The sequence below is a fragment of the Egretta garzetta genome, unplaced genomic scaffold, assembly GCF_000687185.1.
Source record: "Egretta garzetta isolate BGI_Z169 unplaced genomic scaffold, ASM68718v1 scaffold130, whole genome shotgun sequence".
NCBI lineage: Eukaryota > Metazoa > Chordata > Aves > Pelecaniformes > Ardeidae > Egretta > Egretta garzetta.
Genome location: NW_009258284.1, coordinates 3,314,986 through 3,333,409, shown reverse-complemented (window position 1 = coordinate 3,333,409; position 18,424 = coordinate 3,314,986). Strand labels below are relative to the sequence as shown.

General features: G+C 37.8%; 1 protein-coding gene across 5 annotated transcripts in view; it reads right to left on the bottom strand.

Annotated features, from left to right (window-relative positions):
- Positions 1 to 16,534, bottom strand: part of FEZ2 (fasciculation and elongation protein zeta 2) — a 30,231-nt gene extending 13,697 nt beyond the window's left edge. For 4 of the 5 annotated variants that reach the window (XR_004841731.1, XR_004841733.1, XR_004841734.1 and 1 more), the window contains exons 1-5: positions 16,432 to 16,534; positions 13,204 to 13,320; positions 11,692 to 11,836; positions 7,947 to 8,215; positions 84 to 159 (exon numbers count right to left, since the gene is read on the bottom strand). Coding sequence is in view for 1 of the 5 variants with exons in the window: in XM_035892537.1 (XP_035748430.1) it covers positions 84 to 159; positions 7,947 to 8,215; positions 11,692 to 11,836; positions 13,204 to 13,320; positions 16,432 to 16,503 (679 nt within the window). In the remaining 4 variants the exon portion in view is untranslated. The remainder of the gene's footprint in view (positions 1 to 83; positions 160 to 7,946; positions 8,216 to 11,691; positions 11,837 to 13,203; positions 13,321 to 16,431) is intronic. The other variant, XR_004841735.1, reaches the window with a different exon arrangement.
- Positions 16,535 to 18,424: the final 1,890 nt, after the last annotated feature.

Below are 18,424 nucleotides of genomic sequence, written 5' to 3'. Positions count from 1 at the left end.
TTAGGTAAGGGGGAAGACATAACTACGATTCATTGGTTTTGAGCAACCACAGTTGGAAATACAAAGAGGAAACATATGCTCACTTTTGGTTAATGTCTGAAGATCTTCAACGGATGGGGGTCCATTTTTCTTCTCATAAGGAATGACAGTTGTTAAGTACTGCCAAATGAAAAACAAGAGTTACCTGACAGTCCTTCCATGCAATTTATATTGCTTGTGTTTTTATTTTACAAAAAATCGTAGCAACTGAAATTGCTAGCCACAAATAACAGCTTTTCTAAAGATCATATTTCACAAGAGATTAAGATTCTACCTCTCTTATCCCAAAGCTTTTATCAGAGAAGCCAACTACTTTTTTTTTTTTCAAATGATGTGAACATTCACTTTAACAGTCATGCAGCTGAACACTGAAAAAAAAAAAGTATTTAAAAAATTGGAGCTGCTTACAGTGAAGTTTCTCCATTAGGTTTCTACCTCAGAGCCACCAATAGTAAAATCTTTCCTCTCCTCCCTCCAGAAGTGCTTCATGTATTTAAAATAATTCTTACAAAGAAATAAAAGCTGGAGGAACAACCTTCTCACCACCTCCCCACAAAACCCACTACAAATACAGATGAACAATTTTCACACTTGCTCTTAAAAAAAAAAGTAGAAATATCATGGGAGTGTAACCAGTTGTATCCACCCCCGCAAAAAAAAAAAAATCAGGAAGTAATTCTTTCTTTCCAGTAAGTACACACACACAAAAAAGCGAGACATTCCAAGGATTCTGACAGATCAAAGAGCGTTGCCCAGTCTCAGCTCCAAAGGTGACCTATAGTCCTCTGCACAAAGAAAAGCTGGGCTGCCCTACAGTTAGGTGAAAATGAAAACAGGTGACTTTTGCCTTCTGACCTTACACACTTCCAACCAAAGGGTACAAACCAAGTCTAATTAAACATGAGAGCCCACCAGTTGGATTTTGATTTCTATTTTCAGTTTTAGTAGGCAAGTATGCCAGCAGATTGTTTGAAACCAACTCCACTCTTGTCTTATTTACTCTTTACTGAAATCTTTCATTGTCAGCTTTAAAAAAAACCCAAACCAAACCACCACCCACCGACTCCCCCCTCCCCAAACACCAAACAAAACCCAAAAAACTCAACCCAAAAGTTTTCTTCAATCTTTCAGGATTTTCCTACCAGGAATGCGACCAATATTTATTTTCAAACTCCTGAAGCAACCCTGTTGCTCTAACACTTTTATTAAATGCATTTAGGCCACATCTTGCTGTACAGCCTAAGAAGAATATGCATTCATATGAAGAGGTCAGCATTTCAAAAGTACTGAAATCACTGGAGTTTTCCGTAATGAAAAAGCTTCCTGAAGTCTCCCTCAATTAATTTTTAAATAATTTAACACGAACTTTATTTTGGGCTAACAGCTACAAGGCAGCAGGCAAAGCAACCTTCTGCCTCTCATTCACCTTGAGATACACGATGTTCTCCACGCAACAGTCAGAAAACATGTCACATACAAGGTCTCCTCCTGTCCTAGTAGCAGCACTTCAGCGAGAGGCAACTGTAACTCAGACTCTGGTGAAGAGGTTCACTTTGCAGAAGGAGATTTAGTGCTGCTGAACGTAGCTATAACCATTGCGGTGTTTAGAGCGGGCTTATAGAATAGAATCATAGAATCGCTTTGGTTGGAAAAGACCTTTAAGATCATCGAGTCCAACCGTTAACCCAACCCTGCCATCCCACCACTAAACCATGGCCCTAAGCACCTCATCTATCCTTCTTTTAAATACCTCCAGGGATGGGGACTCGACCACCTCCCTGGGCAGCCCATTCCAGAGCCTGACAACCCTTTCGGTAAAGAAATCTTTCCTAATGTCTAGCCTCAAATGCTATGCACCTCAGGCCCAACCCTATCCTCTGCCTAAAAGCCAGACAGACTCAATTCCGTCTAACTTCAGGGAACCTATTGTATGGGATGTACTGCCACCTCACCAAGACCTTATGCAAACACAGGGCGCTTTTCTCCCACCCTGTTCCCTTTGCATTATCTCACATCCACTTAGCACAGCAGAGGGAAGTATGGAAATTGACTGTTTCCTAAGAAGCACTGCAATTTCTCTCCCAGCAGATGCAACCAACAGCTTATCATTAGAGATTTACACTCTTAATTAAATTACCAGAATCAATAGTTAGATATAAGGCTGTTAAATCTGCAAATGCACAGAGATGAAAGAATTATCTACTAACTCATAAATCAGATCCCAGGCTGTCATTTGCAGCCTTCAAAACTAAGTGGCTTTCTACCCTGAATCTACACAATACATTGCTAGGACACGTTTCACTGGACCAAATACCAATATTCCCTGTTTTCCTTCTCCTCTAAACTCCACCTTCCAATTTTCCTAATAGTAATAAAAAAAAAAAAAAAAAAAAAGCAATTTCTTTCTCAGTTTCCAGAAATCATCTTGTTTTTCTCATCAGTACTTTGCTGCTGCAACAATGTCTTTGTAATAGCACCATAAAAACTCATTCCCTGAATTGCTGTGTGAAGATAACACATTATGAAAAGGAAGAAAAAAATGACTGAAGTGCAGCTTACTGACACACCCAAGTATTAAGCCCACTGTGACCTCTACATTTTTGAAGCAGATTTGACAATATGATAAGCAGCAATTCCCACTGCAATTTGTAACCACCCATAAAAAGCATTCAATATGCCTAAAAATTGAAATGAAGAGGACTATCTTGAATTTTCTTCCGGAAATATGATCACAGAAAGAGCTACCAACATTTCAATGGGTTATATGCAGTTGGTGTTGTTTTTTTCCAAGTGCATTATCAGATGGGAACAGGCAATTCCCACTGGAAGTTTCTCTTTAAACACTGAAAAATTCCAAGCCATTTTCACTTATGTCTCAAACACACACACACACAAAAAGGACTAAAATTTTAAAAACGAAAGTACCCACTATCAGAGTAATACTAGCCAGAAAGCAGTAAAGGTAGTAAACACCATTAAAACTAAAGACTGAAGAGAGTTCTGAAATAACTGTACAAACTTGCCATAAACTTTATGCTGTGATTTTATGTGTATGAACTTGTACCTTTTAAGGCACACTCTTTTTTTTGGAGCACAACTCCAGGCTGGTACCTAACTCTTCCCTGCTAGCAGGGAACACCTGAACATGAATTTAGAATGACAATAAACCCCGAAAAACACTCGAATAGTCTGAGAGCAGTACTAAGCAACTGAGCATCTGATAATTTTTTCTACTTTGCAACTTGCTGCATTAAGATGACACCAATATTTTAAAAGCAGGGCCAGGGTTTCGTAATGTGACAAAAAACAACCAAACAAAAAACCCCAAACAAAACCCAAATGCCATAGAAAAATGGATTTCCAGGACTAAATCAGAAAAGAGCTAGTATCTTTCCTACTTTTATCCCTTATTTTTCATTTTAAGTTCTTGTTATTTCCATGATTGGCTTTAGGATACAGGAAGGGAAAAAAAAAAAACCCCAACGTAACCCTGCTACCAAGGATATATAGTATCAGGGGAAAAGAATAACACTAATAAACTAACTCAAAAAATGACTGGGACAGTTATCCAATTAATGTTATTGTTAATACATGATTATGCTACTTATGTCTAGGAAGTTAGGAGGCAGTCAAAGAAGAAAAGGTGTATTTCAAGAGAGACATGCATATAAAAGAAGTCTTTTAACCATAAGTAAGAGGGGCTGGCATAGCTAAGTATGTTCATTTTATGAAAATACATGATGTTTAAATTAGCTAGAGGTAAACAGCTGTCATTTATTATTAAATGGTAAAGATAGCAAAGAAAAAAACCCATCAGCACAGCTATTACTTTACCAGTATTGAGATAATGTAGAGTGATAAAAACTCTGTTAGGCAAGCTCTATGCGTGTGTTCAATATCTCCAAAGCTGGGGACAAACAGCTGGATTTATGTACTCATCAACTCTCATATATATACCTTGCTTGAGAAAGAGGGTAAGTCCATGATTTCTAACCTCATGATTCAGGAATGACTTGGAAGGAGTTGTTTTACCTCCTGAACTCCTCTGCAGTATCTTGAGATACTGCATCTTCCAGACAAAAGCCTAATCAGCCATGACTTCTAAACTACCAGGCAGTTTATTGCCTCAATGGACTTCTCACCAGGGGGGGAAAAAAACCCAAACAACCAAACCCAACCTAAACACACTCCTCTGACAGAACTGCATAAACTACAATAGATGGGTATGTGTTAAATAATGCGAAATACCGTATTTTGTAACCTGTGCCAAAAGCCTAAATGACAGCATAAGCATTAACACTTTACGAAAATACAGAATGCATTTAATAAAATACATACGACAGTTCTGAAAACAAGCAATTAAGTATTACTTTGAAAGCATCTTGCTTCTTAGGTATATGTAACATCTGCAGCGATACCCACTGAAGCTGGGTCTCTGTGCTGTATATTTCAACATTTAAATAGTCAACCAAAAGCCACGTGCTTGCCTATGGCTTATGTATTTTCTATCAGTAATCTGCATTGCACACATTTGGCTGCTTTTAACATCGTGCAGTTTTCAAAGGTAAAAAGACATATAATAGAGTCCATGCATCTTCCAGATGCTACTATGTTTTTAGATATGTCAGCTCTGAACCTTTGAAGAAAAAAGAAAACAAAACTTTTTTTCAGTTGTAGGTGTTACCCTAAGTCCTTAAGGCTGAAGGCTGAAATGTTACATCTAACCTGATACATATTCTTCGATTGGATATTAGATTTTTACAGACATGCAATGTATTTGAAGCATGCACTATGCCAAAACAGACTTCTAATCTGGGGTAATAACCCTTATTTCTTATTTCAGTGCATCAGGATATCAAGTCCTGTCTTGAGCTGTTGGGGAGAGAAAGAGATTGCAGGCTGATCAGAGTCCTGAGGCAGGGGAAGAGGACAGATTCCAACATTCTTCTCCTATTTTTTCCTGTCTCAGCATTTATCTTCAACTACTGCCCATTTTCAAGATCTTGGCTCCTACCGAAAGTGCAGGCAAAGAATAAGGAAAAGAGAGAAGATAGCCCAGCACCTGTTTCTCTCCACCCGAGTTTCCAAACGTGTGGCGGAAGCCATTCTGTATGACATTTGAGATCCCTTCCATGCTGAAGCGCTAAAAGTAGTGAAAACATAGCAGAAAGAAAAAAAGGGACAGAGAAAAGTTCAGAAGACTATTAATCAGCATTTATTAAGACTATAAAAGACGAATGTCAAAGACAAGCTCTATAATGTATTTCAGCACATTTCTATTTTTTTTCATTCACCTACTTAATTTTTGTAACTAAAAAGCACACCATATAATGGCAGTTAAGCAGTATATGTGCATCAAATTTTAATCAAACAAAATCTTCACACTGCAGACCCAATAATTGAGACTTGCCTTTTAAGGCTGTTTCATTTCAAAATGTAAAAAATTAGTATTTTTGTAGGCTTTGTTCACAGTACAATCTCCTTCAAAATTAGTGTTTGAGCAATATACTTTTAGAGACATTGTCGATACCAATTTTTCAGATTTTAAGCAGCTACTAGAAACACTGTTCAGAGGTAGTAATTTTCAGCTCTACTTCTTTGAAACATTTTATGCTTTCATGCTTCCTTTTCCACAACTGAAGCAACAACTAGTATTCCCATTTTTTTGTAATATTATAAAATATACACAACTAGTTAATGACACACCCATATTAATTTCGTAGCATGGATCATGGAATCCCAAGTAAAGAACAAAATTAATATATAATCCAACCACATTTTCTTGAACTTTGTAATCCTTTTTGCTTGCTAGAGAAGTAAAAAAACCCAAAAAACAAACCAAACACCAAAAAAGTTTTGATGTTTAGTATGAAATATAAAAACCAGCAACTGACAAGAACATAAAAAGAAGAAACTGTCAAGCTGCTGACACAGGGCAGTGTGATGTGCACACCTCAGCACGTTTACCTGAATGTATTTATCTGTGGGAGGGGGAATAAAATGTGCTGGAATACAGTATTCATTTACCTTCTAAAGCACAACGAGGTCAGTAATAAGACATAGATGTTGCCCAAGCCATCTTAACTCTTTTAAGATATCCTGCTTAAAGGAATTGGTATCTTCAAGCCCTGACTATTTTTAATTACTCCCCAGTTTGTCCTTGTGAGAGAGGTAAAAGTTTTAGAAGTCTAAGAAAGTGATTTACCCAAAGACTGTATCAAGGACAGAGAATTAAAACCTCTATTTACTGAAATTCAATTTTAATATCTACAGGAGAATTGATTTTCTTAAGCGTATGAAAATTTAACCTACTTCCAAGCTCTGTATTTAAATGAGACTTCATTATTGTTTTAGTTAATAAAGTTATTGATTTAGACATTATTTATTAACAGAAACTCACTCGTCACAAAGTTACTTGAACATACTGCCTGTATGCACATTCTCAGCACTTCCTTAAATAAAAAAAAAAAAAAAAGTGTTGAAGGAAGGAAGCTTGCACCTCTTTTTGGGAGAAGGCTCTCAAATCTGTACTTGGTGATAGCGAAAGCTATTTTCAAAGGAACCACACACACACAGCCTACAGTCTTACTTGGGAGCTAGTTCATTCAATCCCTCTCAGAAAGCAATTTGATACATCTATACCTTGAAGCAACCAAACATGAAAATGTCTTATATTGGGACCACGTACATGAAAGCATCATTCAAGTCTCTAAACTTGAAAGCAACCAGAATAGCTTATGAGTCACTTGACCAAAGTGCCCAAACCAAATAATTGTTTTTCTTTCTAGTTAGAACAGCACTTTTTGGTTTTCTGTGCCTGACAACCAAAAAAAGAGTACATTTGAACTTTTCACTGTGCTCTTGCAAAGGGTTGACAATTTTGTATTGTTTTCCAGACATATACTTCCTTAGAGTTCCATTAAAATTTAGCTATGTACACAAACACTTTTCATTAGGCAGAGAAGGCCAGAATTCCATTTGGATTATAACACAGGTATCTTATTCTTGTAAATTCTGAATAATTCATGTTTCATTACAAATGTTTACTCTTTATGTTCGAAAAACAAACCTAAAAACCTTCTGATATCAAACTGAAGCATTCTTTCTGGGACTTAGCCAAGATCTACAATACATTAACCTCATTTTCCACATCTATAAGAGACACTAAGAAATTCTAACATTAATATCCCACTTGAGTAATTTAAAATTATACTAGACAGATAAGAAAGAAAAAATTGCATTGACAAGATAATAACCTAATTTCTCTCATTCTCTGCTTCCTATTAGTCAAACTCTGATTGAAAGACGTTTTTCCTTTTGTTGCTATGTCCTGTAAAGAATAAACCAAATTACCTCCTCCCTGTACACCTGCACTACACTTTGACCTCACCCCTGTCTCTCCTTGGACACAGTAACTGCCACAGGTTTCAAGAGATCCAGGGTAAGACTTGGACTTTTTTTGCTACCTGAAAATCAACATGATCAATAAATATCTGTACAACTACACTAACAATACTACTCAGTTTCCTGCAAGACTAACAGTGGTACACACATAATAAAATTCACACAGTGAAACCAAACAGATAAATGAGTTTGCCTACTGACAATAGAACACACAGCAGTATATCCAAAGACAGTATTTTTTGCAAGAAAGGAATGCTGATTCCAGGCTAATTTGCAATCAATTAAAAAAAAAAAAAAAATCTTTTTTGACTATAAGAGTAAAATTTTATACGACCTTGTGGAAAAAAAAAACCCCTCCATAGGAAGTGCCTAAGCCTTGCCTGTGAAGGAAGGCATGGAAGCAGGAGTACCAGGTATCTTGATATGATCTAGGACTACCACTTCCCATAGGGAAAAACAAAAAAATACTTTGAACGTATAAATAGTTACAAAAATTTTCTTACTGTTCCAGGCATATGACCTCTTTCTTGTTTGCCATTCTGAGGACTACCATTTTTCAGCTTCTTTTTCTTCTTTGCCGTTTCTTTGTGTTCTCTCTGTTTGTTTTGTACTTCGATGAGGACAGAAATGAAGCTGTTTTTCACTTCCTTCTCAAACTCCAACTCATCTCGTAGAGCCAACTGCTGTACCAGTTCCTCAGAATAATCCTTAATAGCAGTCTCAATTTCTTCTAGCAGTTCATTTAACTCAGCAACAGACAATCTCTTTACTCCTATAAATAGTTCATATAAAAAGTAATATGTCAAGATTTTAAGCATGAGAATACTTGTGGGAATTACAAGAAAAAAGTACTCTGAAATTTTTTGAACAAAATATTCAATTCTACATAGAACAAACCAATATTCCTAAAGCAATAAACACATCACAGAGGCAACTAGATTAGCAACAAGAAGATGTTAAATTTTCTTATTTCTGAGAAATCTGTGATAATCTGCTCTTGCAGTTAAGGAAGCTGAAGTAAGTGCCAAACTTCTAATACTGCACCTCTGTTAACTATTGCTTTCCACCTACACTCACTGTTCAAAGTAAAAGGTCTCCATATTTTCTGACACAACAATCAACACTTTGGCATTTCTGGAATCCTTGGATTTTTCACCTACAGCAATACAGAAACTATGAGTGAGGGAATCTTCTTGAGGATATTGCTAATGTATGCATGCATATTAATAAAGGCTTGTGCCAAGCTTTTATGATAATATTTTTAGATGCATTTAGTAAAAAAACCCAACAAAATCCTCCAGATTTTCTTTGCCTGGGGATTGCAGTCAAAAGCATGGCCTTGCATTGCCGGAAACAAAGACCTAGATCAAAATTAGCTGACAGGCTCATTTCAATCAAAAATAAGCATTAATAGTTTTGAGAAAGCATGAGACTGAATTGGTCAAAGCTAAATCAGGAGCCTGTAAAATGTCAGTTTGGAAACAAAAAACCCCTCCAGGTTTGCATTTTAAAGGTACTGTTGGGTCATGTTTTACAGAGAGTGAAATTATGACCACGAAAAATGTTCTGAGGCTTGCTTGGGTTAAAAGTGAGCATGTTCTTTAAGGACTGCTTTCCATTCCCAATTAAGTCTGACACACTTCGGAAGCTCAAAAGTCCCAGCATTTGCTATGTCAAACAACACAATTTTCATCGGCATTTGAGAAACAGCTACTCCTGGTTATACTGAAAGGTACGATCTCTTTAAGGACACTGCATAGATGTTCACAATTATTTGGTTACATTGGATTTGTTTAGTAAATGTCATGTCTAAAAAAAACCCTGTTATCAGTGAAAATACCTATGGACAAGTGTTGAAAAATACAAATAAGGCCACAAACGATAAAAAAGTATAGCTCTTAGAAGCATCAGAGGTAGTAAGTGAAATGTGATTTTTCCCTCAAATTACCACACGGAAAACTGATTGGAGAAAGGTCCTTGTCACTCACTACAGAAAAAGCAACGAAAACTGTTAAGGCAATTCTCCAGCAAGGAGCCACAGTTTTTCAGACTAGCTTAGGCCTTAAACTCTATTCAAACACTGTAACAGTACCCTATGCTTAAGTATCTAATTTTCAAGTAGTTTGAACCATCCATCAGGTGATATTGTTGTTCAAACTACTCTAAGTATGTAGTATGCAGGTTATAGCCTCTACTTGTAACGCAGATCTTGGCTGTGCTCAGTCATTGCACATACCACAGCAGGTCTTGCCACTGCAAAAACTTTTTCCAAAGTCAGTTCTGGTTGTCAGCAACAGCAAATAGCAACATCAACTCAGACATAAGCAGGGGAAAGAATGGCAAATTCAGTGACAAGATTATCTGGCTCTCTGTAGGTGCAAGTCACAAAATAGGCTTTATGGCCTGTGAAACTGAGTATACTCTGGTAAAAATTAATGTAAGTTCCATGTGCATTCAGTACAATGGACAGTCTAAAAGCATAGGTTGCACCACTGTTCTCTTTTTGTGAAAGAAGAGTGAAGAGAGCACCAGTGAGTCACAACACTTAAGAACCAGCTTCACAGCCTACGTAACAATTGTTCCAAAAACATAGGTGCAGATTACCCAACTTGTTTGTAATAGATTAGTCGTCCTTATCAAACGCTACAAAAGGGCCACATAGGAACTACTCAGCTGACACAGGTGAGTGAAGTCAGAGTAATTAAAATGCAGAAGATTACTTGGATTAAATCTTAGATATGTAGGCTAAAGGACTCACCTGTGTAACCAGAGCTGTAACTGGTTTTATTTTTGGACTGTCTTAACACACGTCTTTTCCTATCCAAGAAAAAAAGTAAATACAAGCTTCGACTTCCTGTTCTCAATCCTAAATATTAACACCTCTGACTTGTCTTATAAAAGCCAGACAGTTTCTAGCAAAACCCTGCAACAGTTTCAGACAGATGCCGACTAATTCTGAAGCAGCTTCACACACACACACACAAAAGGTATCAAGAGGTTTTCATAAAATAGTGACATGAAAGCAGATTCTGAGAAACTGCTGAAGCAAAGTTAAATTATCTGCCAAAGTTACTCAAGGCATTGTTTGGTCAAGGCTGACCTTTAAATCATAAAGATGCTACAGACAAGCTGAACTCCTCAGGCAAAGCAAAATAAATATGATACGAAATACCAAGCAAGCTTGATTAGCTCCAAACTAAGGACATATGGAACTGTCAGAAAAGCAGGAAGCTCTGCTGAGCAGGATACACTTTGTTTTCACATTCCTGAAATTTATGTGTTGATAACAGCTAAGAGTCCAACCACGAAAATGGGATCTCCTCCATAAATCTGAAGTGTAGCAGAAACTGTAAGTCATGTCACAAAGGGTCAGTCAGTTTTCAGAATCTTCTACAGAATTTATATTGCTGACCCAGACTACAGGAAAGGAAGCACCGAACTTTGTAAGAGGGACCAGAGTAGAAGGATCATCTAGCAAATATTCTTTGCGTTCCTATCACCTTCTAGAATTGATGTCTGACAAATGTGCAGATGAAACAAATTTCCATCATGAAACTGATTAATCACAGGCTTCTTTTACACACAATTCAGTCTACTACAATTAAGCTATACATGTAATTTCTCCTTTCCTTTTGTATAGGGAAGAAGATATTATTTCATTTGATTAGAAGAAGATACAAAGGGGTTTTTTTTAACTTTTTGAAGAGGAATGGGAGGAGAGAGATATCCAAGGACCTTATGGGGAAAAAAAGTGCAACTGTTGCCTTATTTTTGTGTTATTCTATACCAAGATACGTTGCAGTGACTGAAACAGTACCAAAGAAACACCATTTTCTTTATTTACTGCATAGCTTTCGAGAGCTTTAGCTAATTTTCTTAAACACAGTGCACTGCCCTCAAGAAACTTTCTCACTTTAAAATACAGAAATTAATAAAGTTTAATAAAAATGATCGACTTACCACTTTATCTATGAAGGGACCTCATTCCAGTGAATTAAGCTCCAGCACATTTGCTTTAATTTGAAATCCTATAAAGTTTTATTTTTATTCTCAGTTATGAAAGCTGACAAAGGTAAGTCTCCTGTTTATGTTCTAGATCTAGTTTATTCTTTTAGGGCATTTTGAAAATATGTTTGAATGCAGATATTTCATAAGAAGGACTTGCTATAAATCAAACACATGGCAAACTTACCCTTTAAACCATCTTCAATAAGCATAAGAGCAAAATACAAAATGAGTGTCACTTACTCTCTTCATAGCTGTTGTTCGTGCTGGACCTCTTGAGTGTCTGAATTTCCTGGGAAAGTATGGAGAGCCGATCTGATTGGGTGGGCGTTTCATCATCTTCTGGATCAGGCGATTCCTGCATCATTTCCTCTATTTCTTCAATCACCTTGAAAAATGAAAACCCTTATGAAAACCCCTGCATGAAGAGAAGGAGCCTGCAATCTGAAGTAAAGCTGCTAAGAACTTAGGTTTTTTGTTTTGCTTTTTTTTTTTTTTAAACTTTCAATTAGCAGAGATGCTGCTGGATGAAACTAATACCAAGACTGGATGGAAGAGAATCAACAAAATCATATTGACATTTCCTCCCCAACCTTGCTCTGAGAATACCTTGTCAATGTAAATTGGTGATCTCATAACAAGCAGTGTGCTGAAACTACATGCTTATTTCTATATGAAGGTACACATGGTTCTGCTTAAGAGAACTGAACTGAAGATTGAACTGGAATATCTTTCCTGAACATTCAGTTGAAGGGAAAAAAAGCAACAACAAAAATCAATTACTTCCCCATCCCCCACTTCACTACACTCCTCTAAGCAAAAAAAAAAAAAAAAAAGCTCTGAATAACCTGGACACCTACTGTGCTTATGAAAAATTTTATGAATTGATCCATCATAACCTGAAGCTGATTTTCATCCCAAGGTGTAAGACCTGAGCCAGACAGAAAGTATGAGAACAGAAAATCTGTACTTTTCAGTACAGAAATTACCATCTTTCTACACGCTAAATTATTAACTGAACAGCTGAATAAATAACACATCAACTCTTACAGGTTTAAAAGCTGTAGACAGTGCCGAGATCCACCACAGAGTAAAAAAGAGCTGAGGCAGTTCAGGCAATCCTCCTCTTGTACTCTTAATAACCCGGTTTATCAGAGTTCACAGGTGACCATTTAAACAAGAAAATATATTCTTGTGTTTGCTTACTAAACAGGTTCTTAATGGACAGTCATTAACCTTACTCAAAGAGGAATTTTCAAGGTAACTGAAGTAAATGCATGTATTTGGAACAGAAGCCTTTAGGCATTAAGTAATTTGAAAGCTCAGTAGCAGATTTTTGATCTGCTCTCATGTTAGGCAAAAACGTCAAAGAATTCTTGCTAAGCACAAAGCCACATGAAGATACGAATGGCCATACAGTCACACTAGAAAACTACAAACTCTACAATACCACCAACATTCTGAAAGTATTTTTGCTTTGCAACATATATGCTTAATTCAGTAGTATTTCTGACTAATTCATGGTAAGAAATTCATGAAGATTTCAAAGACCCTGGACTGTCAACCTGACCTGAAGCACTCGAATATTTTTCAAATCTGAATGATGTAATAATAATCTCACACATTATTATGACCCTAAATAAAGATCAGTCAAGAAGCTTAGCTAGGGTGAACAGCAAGGAAGAAGAACAAAAAATAGTCACGGACTAAAAGCAAGTACTTCTGCAACACCACTGTCTTTGCTGAACACTCTACCTGCTCTGCTGTGAAGAGTGGTTCATCGTTGATGCAGGAAACAATGATAGAATGCATATCCAACTGTTCTCTCAGCTCTTCATCATCTGACAGGTCAAGGTTCAAGTTATCATTTACCTAGAAAGCAGGAAAATTTGCATTTATATAAATAGCAATACACACATTTGTGTGTGTGTGTGTGTGTGTATATATATAAAAATATATGTATATACATAAAAAACAAAAGGGGAACTAATACTGAATTTTAAGAATGAAACAGATTCCTTGCCCATAATAATGGAATCAATGATTCTTGCTGTCAAATACCTGGAAACTGAAGTAGCTTAACAACCGAAATCAAAACTGCAACTGGAGAAAGTTAAAACAGCTGTCACTCTTGAAATACCCTCAGCATATAAAAACCATATACACAGTGACATGCAGATATCTGCACAGAAGGCAGTCAATCCAATGTAGATCTTTAAATGACGATATATATACATTTGTCAGTGTGGGGTGAAAACCTATCTCTAACATTATACAAACCTGTAATTTTACATGCTTTTATAGTTATACTTTTTCATATAAAAGACACACAAGAAAAGGTGTTTTAAAAACCAGAACATGGTTATCACCCCAGATTCTTTTTTTAAAGACCCTGAGATACTCAACAATATATTTTTAAAATAAACAGAAGTAATGCTGTTCCCGCACATATACCATCAAATTACACACACCCTTCAAAACCAAAGATTATGTACATAGAGTAAAAGAAAATATTTAAGTCCCCTCCTTAATCAGTCACGTATATTTTACTCTCACATGGTGATATATTCTAGTTTATCTACAAAGTTGATTGCTTTTTCTGTACTTTGTCTATTACTAGATGCCAGCCAAACCAACCGAGAAAAACCCCCCAGCCCCCAAAAGCTGCAACCCCTAGCCTTTGACATTTTGAGCTCAATCCCTTTAACTGACCTGTGAGCTAATTTACAAGCATTATGACTAGCTGTATAAAGTCCTAGGTCTCACTGTATCAGTTTTCAATTTCTGTTGTCATTCCTCCAGTCTTCCCAGTTTCTTGAGAAACCTTAATAGTTTCCAGATTCATTTTGAAGACGCTACTGATAGCCCCAGATAGGTAGTCAATAGGGGAAAACATAGAATTTTTATTTCTTCAGCTGTCAGAATGAAGTCAAACGCCCACTTCTTTCGGGATCTGATTTGCAATAACCATGCAGTGACAGGGCTCCACTAAGAATATCTGTTCACCTACTGCACAGATACATCCCAGTTTTGGCATTCTTTAGTGTCTGCAGTCCTCAAATGTTTTTCCAGGTATACAGGATTATGACAACTATGGGACAGTAAGCAAGGATGACAGTTTATCTAGAAGGAGGTCAGCTTCCCCTCCTGACACCTCCAGAAACAACATTTTGAGAGACTTTCAGAATACACTCTGATAATTTAGGCTAATAAACCACCTAAACCAGCCCAAGCTACAGCTGATGCCAAAAGGATCGCCTGGCCTTCCACCCAGCCGCACTCTGTGCCTGTTTCTGTCCTCACAATCCTACCAGGGAACAACTTGTTTAAAAGTAATCTAACAAAAATACAATGAACATGCAATTGCACAATTCTGTTCCTTGTACCACTGTACAACACTTCCACCCAACTACCTCTTTCGCCATCAGAGCCGTACAAAAGCGTTCACAGATCTGTGACATGAAGCAACAAAGATGAGATGAATCAGCCTCATTCACCTTACATTTTTTTCCTACTGAAACAGGAAGATAAATACTTTATGCACAAGTTCAACAGCATATTATTAGTTTCAAACGCATCAAGGAAGTGTTGCTTAGCTGTTAGTATTCGTTGTAGGAAAGTTAAAACAAGCTACGTAGCTGATCCATATGTGCTGTCACATATCTAGAAATACCGCCGAAACACAGAGAAGTATAAAAAAAGTATGTCAAACGCTCCCAAACAGATGGGCTTTACACATCAAAAGGCATGCCAGGTGGAGTGAAGGCTGAAAAAAACTTGAGATATGTTTAATCCATAAACTTATTTTCCCTCTACTGGCAGCACACCTAAGATTCTTTCTAATCCAGCAACACCACTTTATGGGTTTTTTTTATGTAGTTCCTTCATAACTCCCCGCAAACAATTTACAAAAACTATATGAAACTTTTTTTATATTTTACCTAGTTCCTTATCAAGGAATCCATCAGTCTTCCGGTCCATTTTTCAGTCACACAACAACAAGGTCACAGCATGGGGGCTTTTAAGGCTTTTTACTTTAAAGTAAGGATTTAATTACTCTAGAACCACTTACAAAATCTGTACAAACACTCTAATAAAAATTAGAATAAACACAAGTCAAATTAAAGGGAAATTCATCAGACTCAAATCAAGAAAGTGAATTCCAAATTGCCATCCTCCCCTGCCAAACACCAAAGTATCCTCTTCAGCGGGACAATCTTTGTTACCGTTGCAGTAAAAAGTAGCTGTTGTTTATATAATGGATGGCAGAAGTCAAAGCATTACCTTATTCTCAGGTTACACACACAGATATTTTTACAACATAACTTCACTACATTTAAAAGATAAGCCACTCGTTTCCTCAGAAGACCTGGGAGATGGGAATTCTTCCTATTTTTTCTTCCTGAAGCATTTTAATCCACTTTTAAGAAGATCAGAGGACAACTCTTTCTCTAAACCTCTCTGAAGCTCTTCACGCCCTGCTCTCTCCCCAGACAACTGTTCTACCTGTTAAATAAGAAAAACAAAACAAAACAAACTCTTGCACTTCAGTGTCTCCTGGGTCACCTTTCCTGTAAAATAAGCCACTTTTGTCTCCACCTGACTGCAGAATGGGATGAACTTAAGTCCATACTGGATTTACTAAATCAGAGTACTCCTGCCTCTTTTCCTCCCTTATCCAGAAAGGTTTAACATTTCAACAAGAAACAGACAGTAGAAAGCTTTTATGTGGAACACTTTCTCATTTTACAATTTCTTCCATCAAGCTCTGGCTCTAACGAACATCCATCTAAAACTAACCCAGACTTATTCTAACTCAAGGAGATGCAAACATACTTCAATGGTGGTTTGATTTTTAAAAACCTCTCATGTATAATGCCAAGCACTAAAAATATTTTAAGCCATTTTATAACAACACTCTTTTATACAAATGCAAATTGTTTTATTTCCCTGCTGAGTGTATTTCTGCTTATCAGAACTTACCCCTTTTTCTGAAAGATTCAGTGTTGGCAAGTGCAAAGCTCTGGTGTGGGAAGATTTCCAGTCAACTGGCATTACGTTACCATAATTATCAGTCAAAGCATTCCAAATCCTGGAGAGAGGAATAAAGGAACAAAAATGCAGACCTTAAAACAAGCAGCAACTGATCAGCAGTAAATATATTTGTAATGATAATACATTTCTACCAACAACTATTTTTTCCCCCCTAAATATTCATCTACAAGTTACTGACAATATTTTTATAACGTTTTGAAGCTAAGAGAAAATGTTTTTTGATAAACATAATTTATTTCCCTTTTTAAACCAACAATGTATGCACAGCGGTGAAATAAAAACAGTGCGATGAAGAGACAGCTTCACTGCTAATTATATAACCACACTCGAAATCTTTTTGGGGTTGGATGAGTCCTTCCTTTAGTGACATTTGAGATCAGCTATAAATTCCATTCCTGGACTTGTTCCTGTTTTCCTTGCCTTTTGCACATTAGAATCAGGAATTAGAAGAGGCTGACTAGCAAATTCTGAGCCAAATCTTTTTTTTCTTTCGTTCCATTTATCACATAGCGATGAACACGCGCAAATCATCCTAAAATTTTGAGAGAATTTATTTTTATCCAGAAGCACCCTTGCTGAGCTCAGCCCACTGCTCTTGCCTACAGTTGATCTTAGCTGTGCGTACAGCGTGCAACCTCTCTGGCTGTACTAGAGGCTTGCAGACGCAGCCCTATTCTGGTATACCAGTGCAGATTTTGAAACAGAGCAGCCCTGTTAGCAGGCTGCTGCCCCAGGCCAGCTAACAAACCCTGCCTCCGAGCCCCGTGCTGGGGGTGCGTGTTTGGGGTGGTTGCCTAGCTAGGCTCGGAGGAGGTCAGAGGAATGGCTGAGCCAGACACAGAAGGGCAGAGAGAGCCTCATCACAACATGTCTCTGACTCATGGTTCTTTGGACCTACCTCACTGTTTATACGATAGATATCTAGCCTTTCCAGGCCAGCTAACAAACCCTGCCTCCGAGCCCCGTGCTGGGGGTGCGTGTTTGGGGTGGTTGCCTAGCTAGGCTCGGAGGAGGTCAGAGGAATGGCTGAGCCAGACACAGAAGGGCAGAGAGAGCCTCATCACAACATGTCTCTGACTCATGGTTCTTTGGACCTACCTCACTGTTTATACGATAGATATCTAGCCTTTGGCTAACGGTAGGCATTACGATTTGCTGTGAAGTGGCAGGGGGGGGGGGGGGGGGGTGTTGGTTTTTTTTTTTCTTCTCTTAGAAGACATACAATTCAGTCACCTCCGAGTAAAAGAAAAAAACGCAGTGCTCTTGAGGAAGATAAGCTGACTGAAATTTACCATAAAATAACAAGTATAAATACTTGTAAAATTATAGAATCATAGAATCACTTTGGTTGGAAAAGACCTTTGAGATCATCGAGTCCAACCTTTAACCTAACCCTGCCATCCCACCACTAAACCCTGTCCCTAAGCACCTCATCTATCCTTCTTTTAAATACCTCCAAGGATGGGGACTCGACCACCTCCCTGGGCAGCCCATTCCAGAGCCTGACAGCCCTTTCGGTGAAGAAGTTTTTCCTAATGTCTAGCCTAAACCTGCCCTGGCACAACTTCAGACCATTCCCCCTTGTCCTATCATCTGTTCCCAGGGAGAAGAGGCCGACCCCCACCTCGCTCCCCCCTCCTGTCAGGCAGTTGTAGAGGGCGATGAGGGCTCCCCTCAGCCTCCTCTGCTCCAGGCTGAACAACGTTTAAACAACGTTAAAGACAGGAAAGCAAGTATAAATACTTGTAAAAAAAAAAACAGGAAAGCAGCATAGATGAGACGGCTCTATTGCTCAGGGGGAAAAAAACCAATTATCACAATCGCAGCTGGGACTTTGTTCTCCGCCTGCTTTCCGTACTTTCCACGTTTAATTTCAAGCACCGAAACAGCGGGCATTTCGCGCGAAGCTGAACCACCCCCC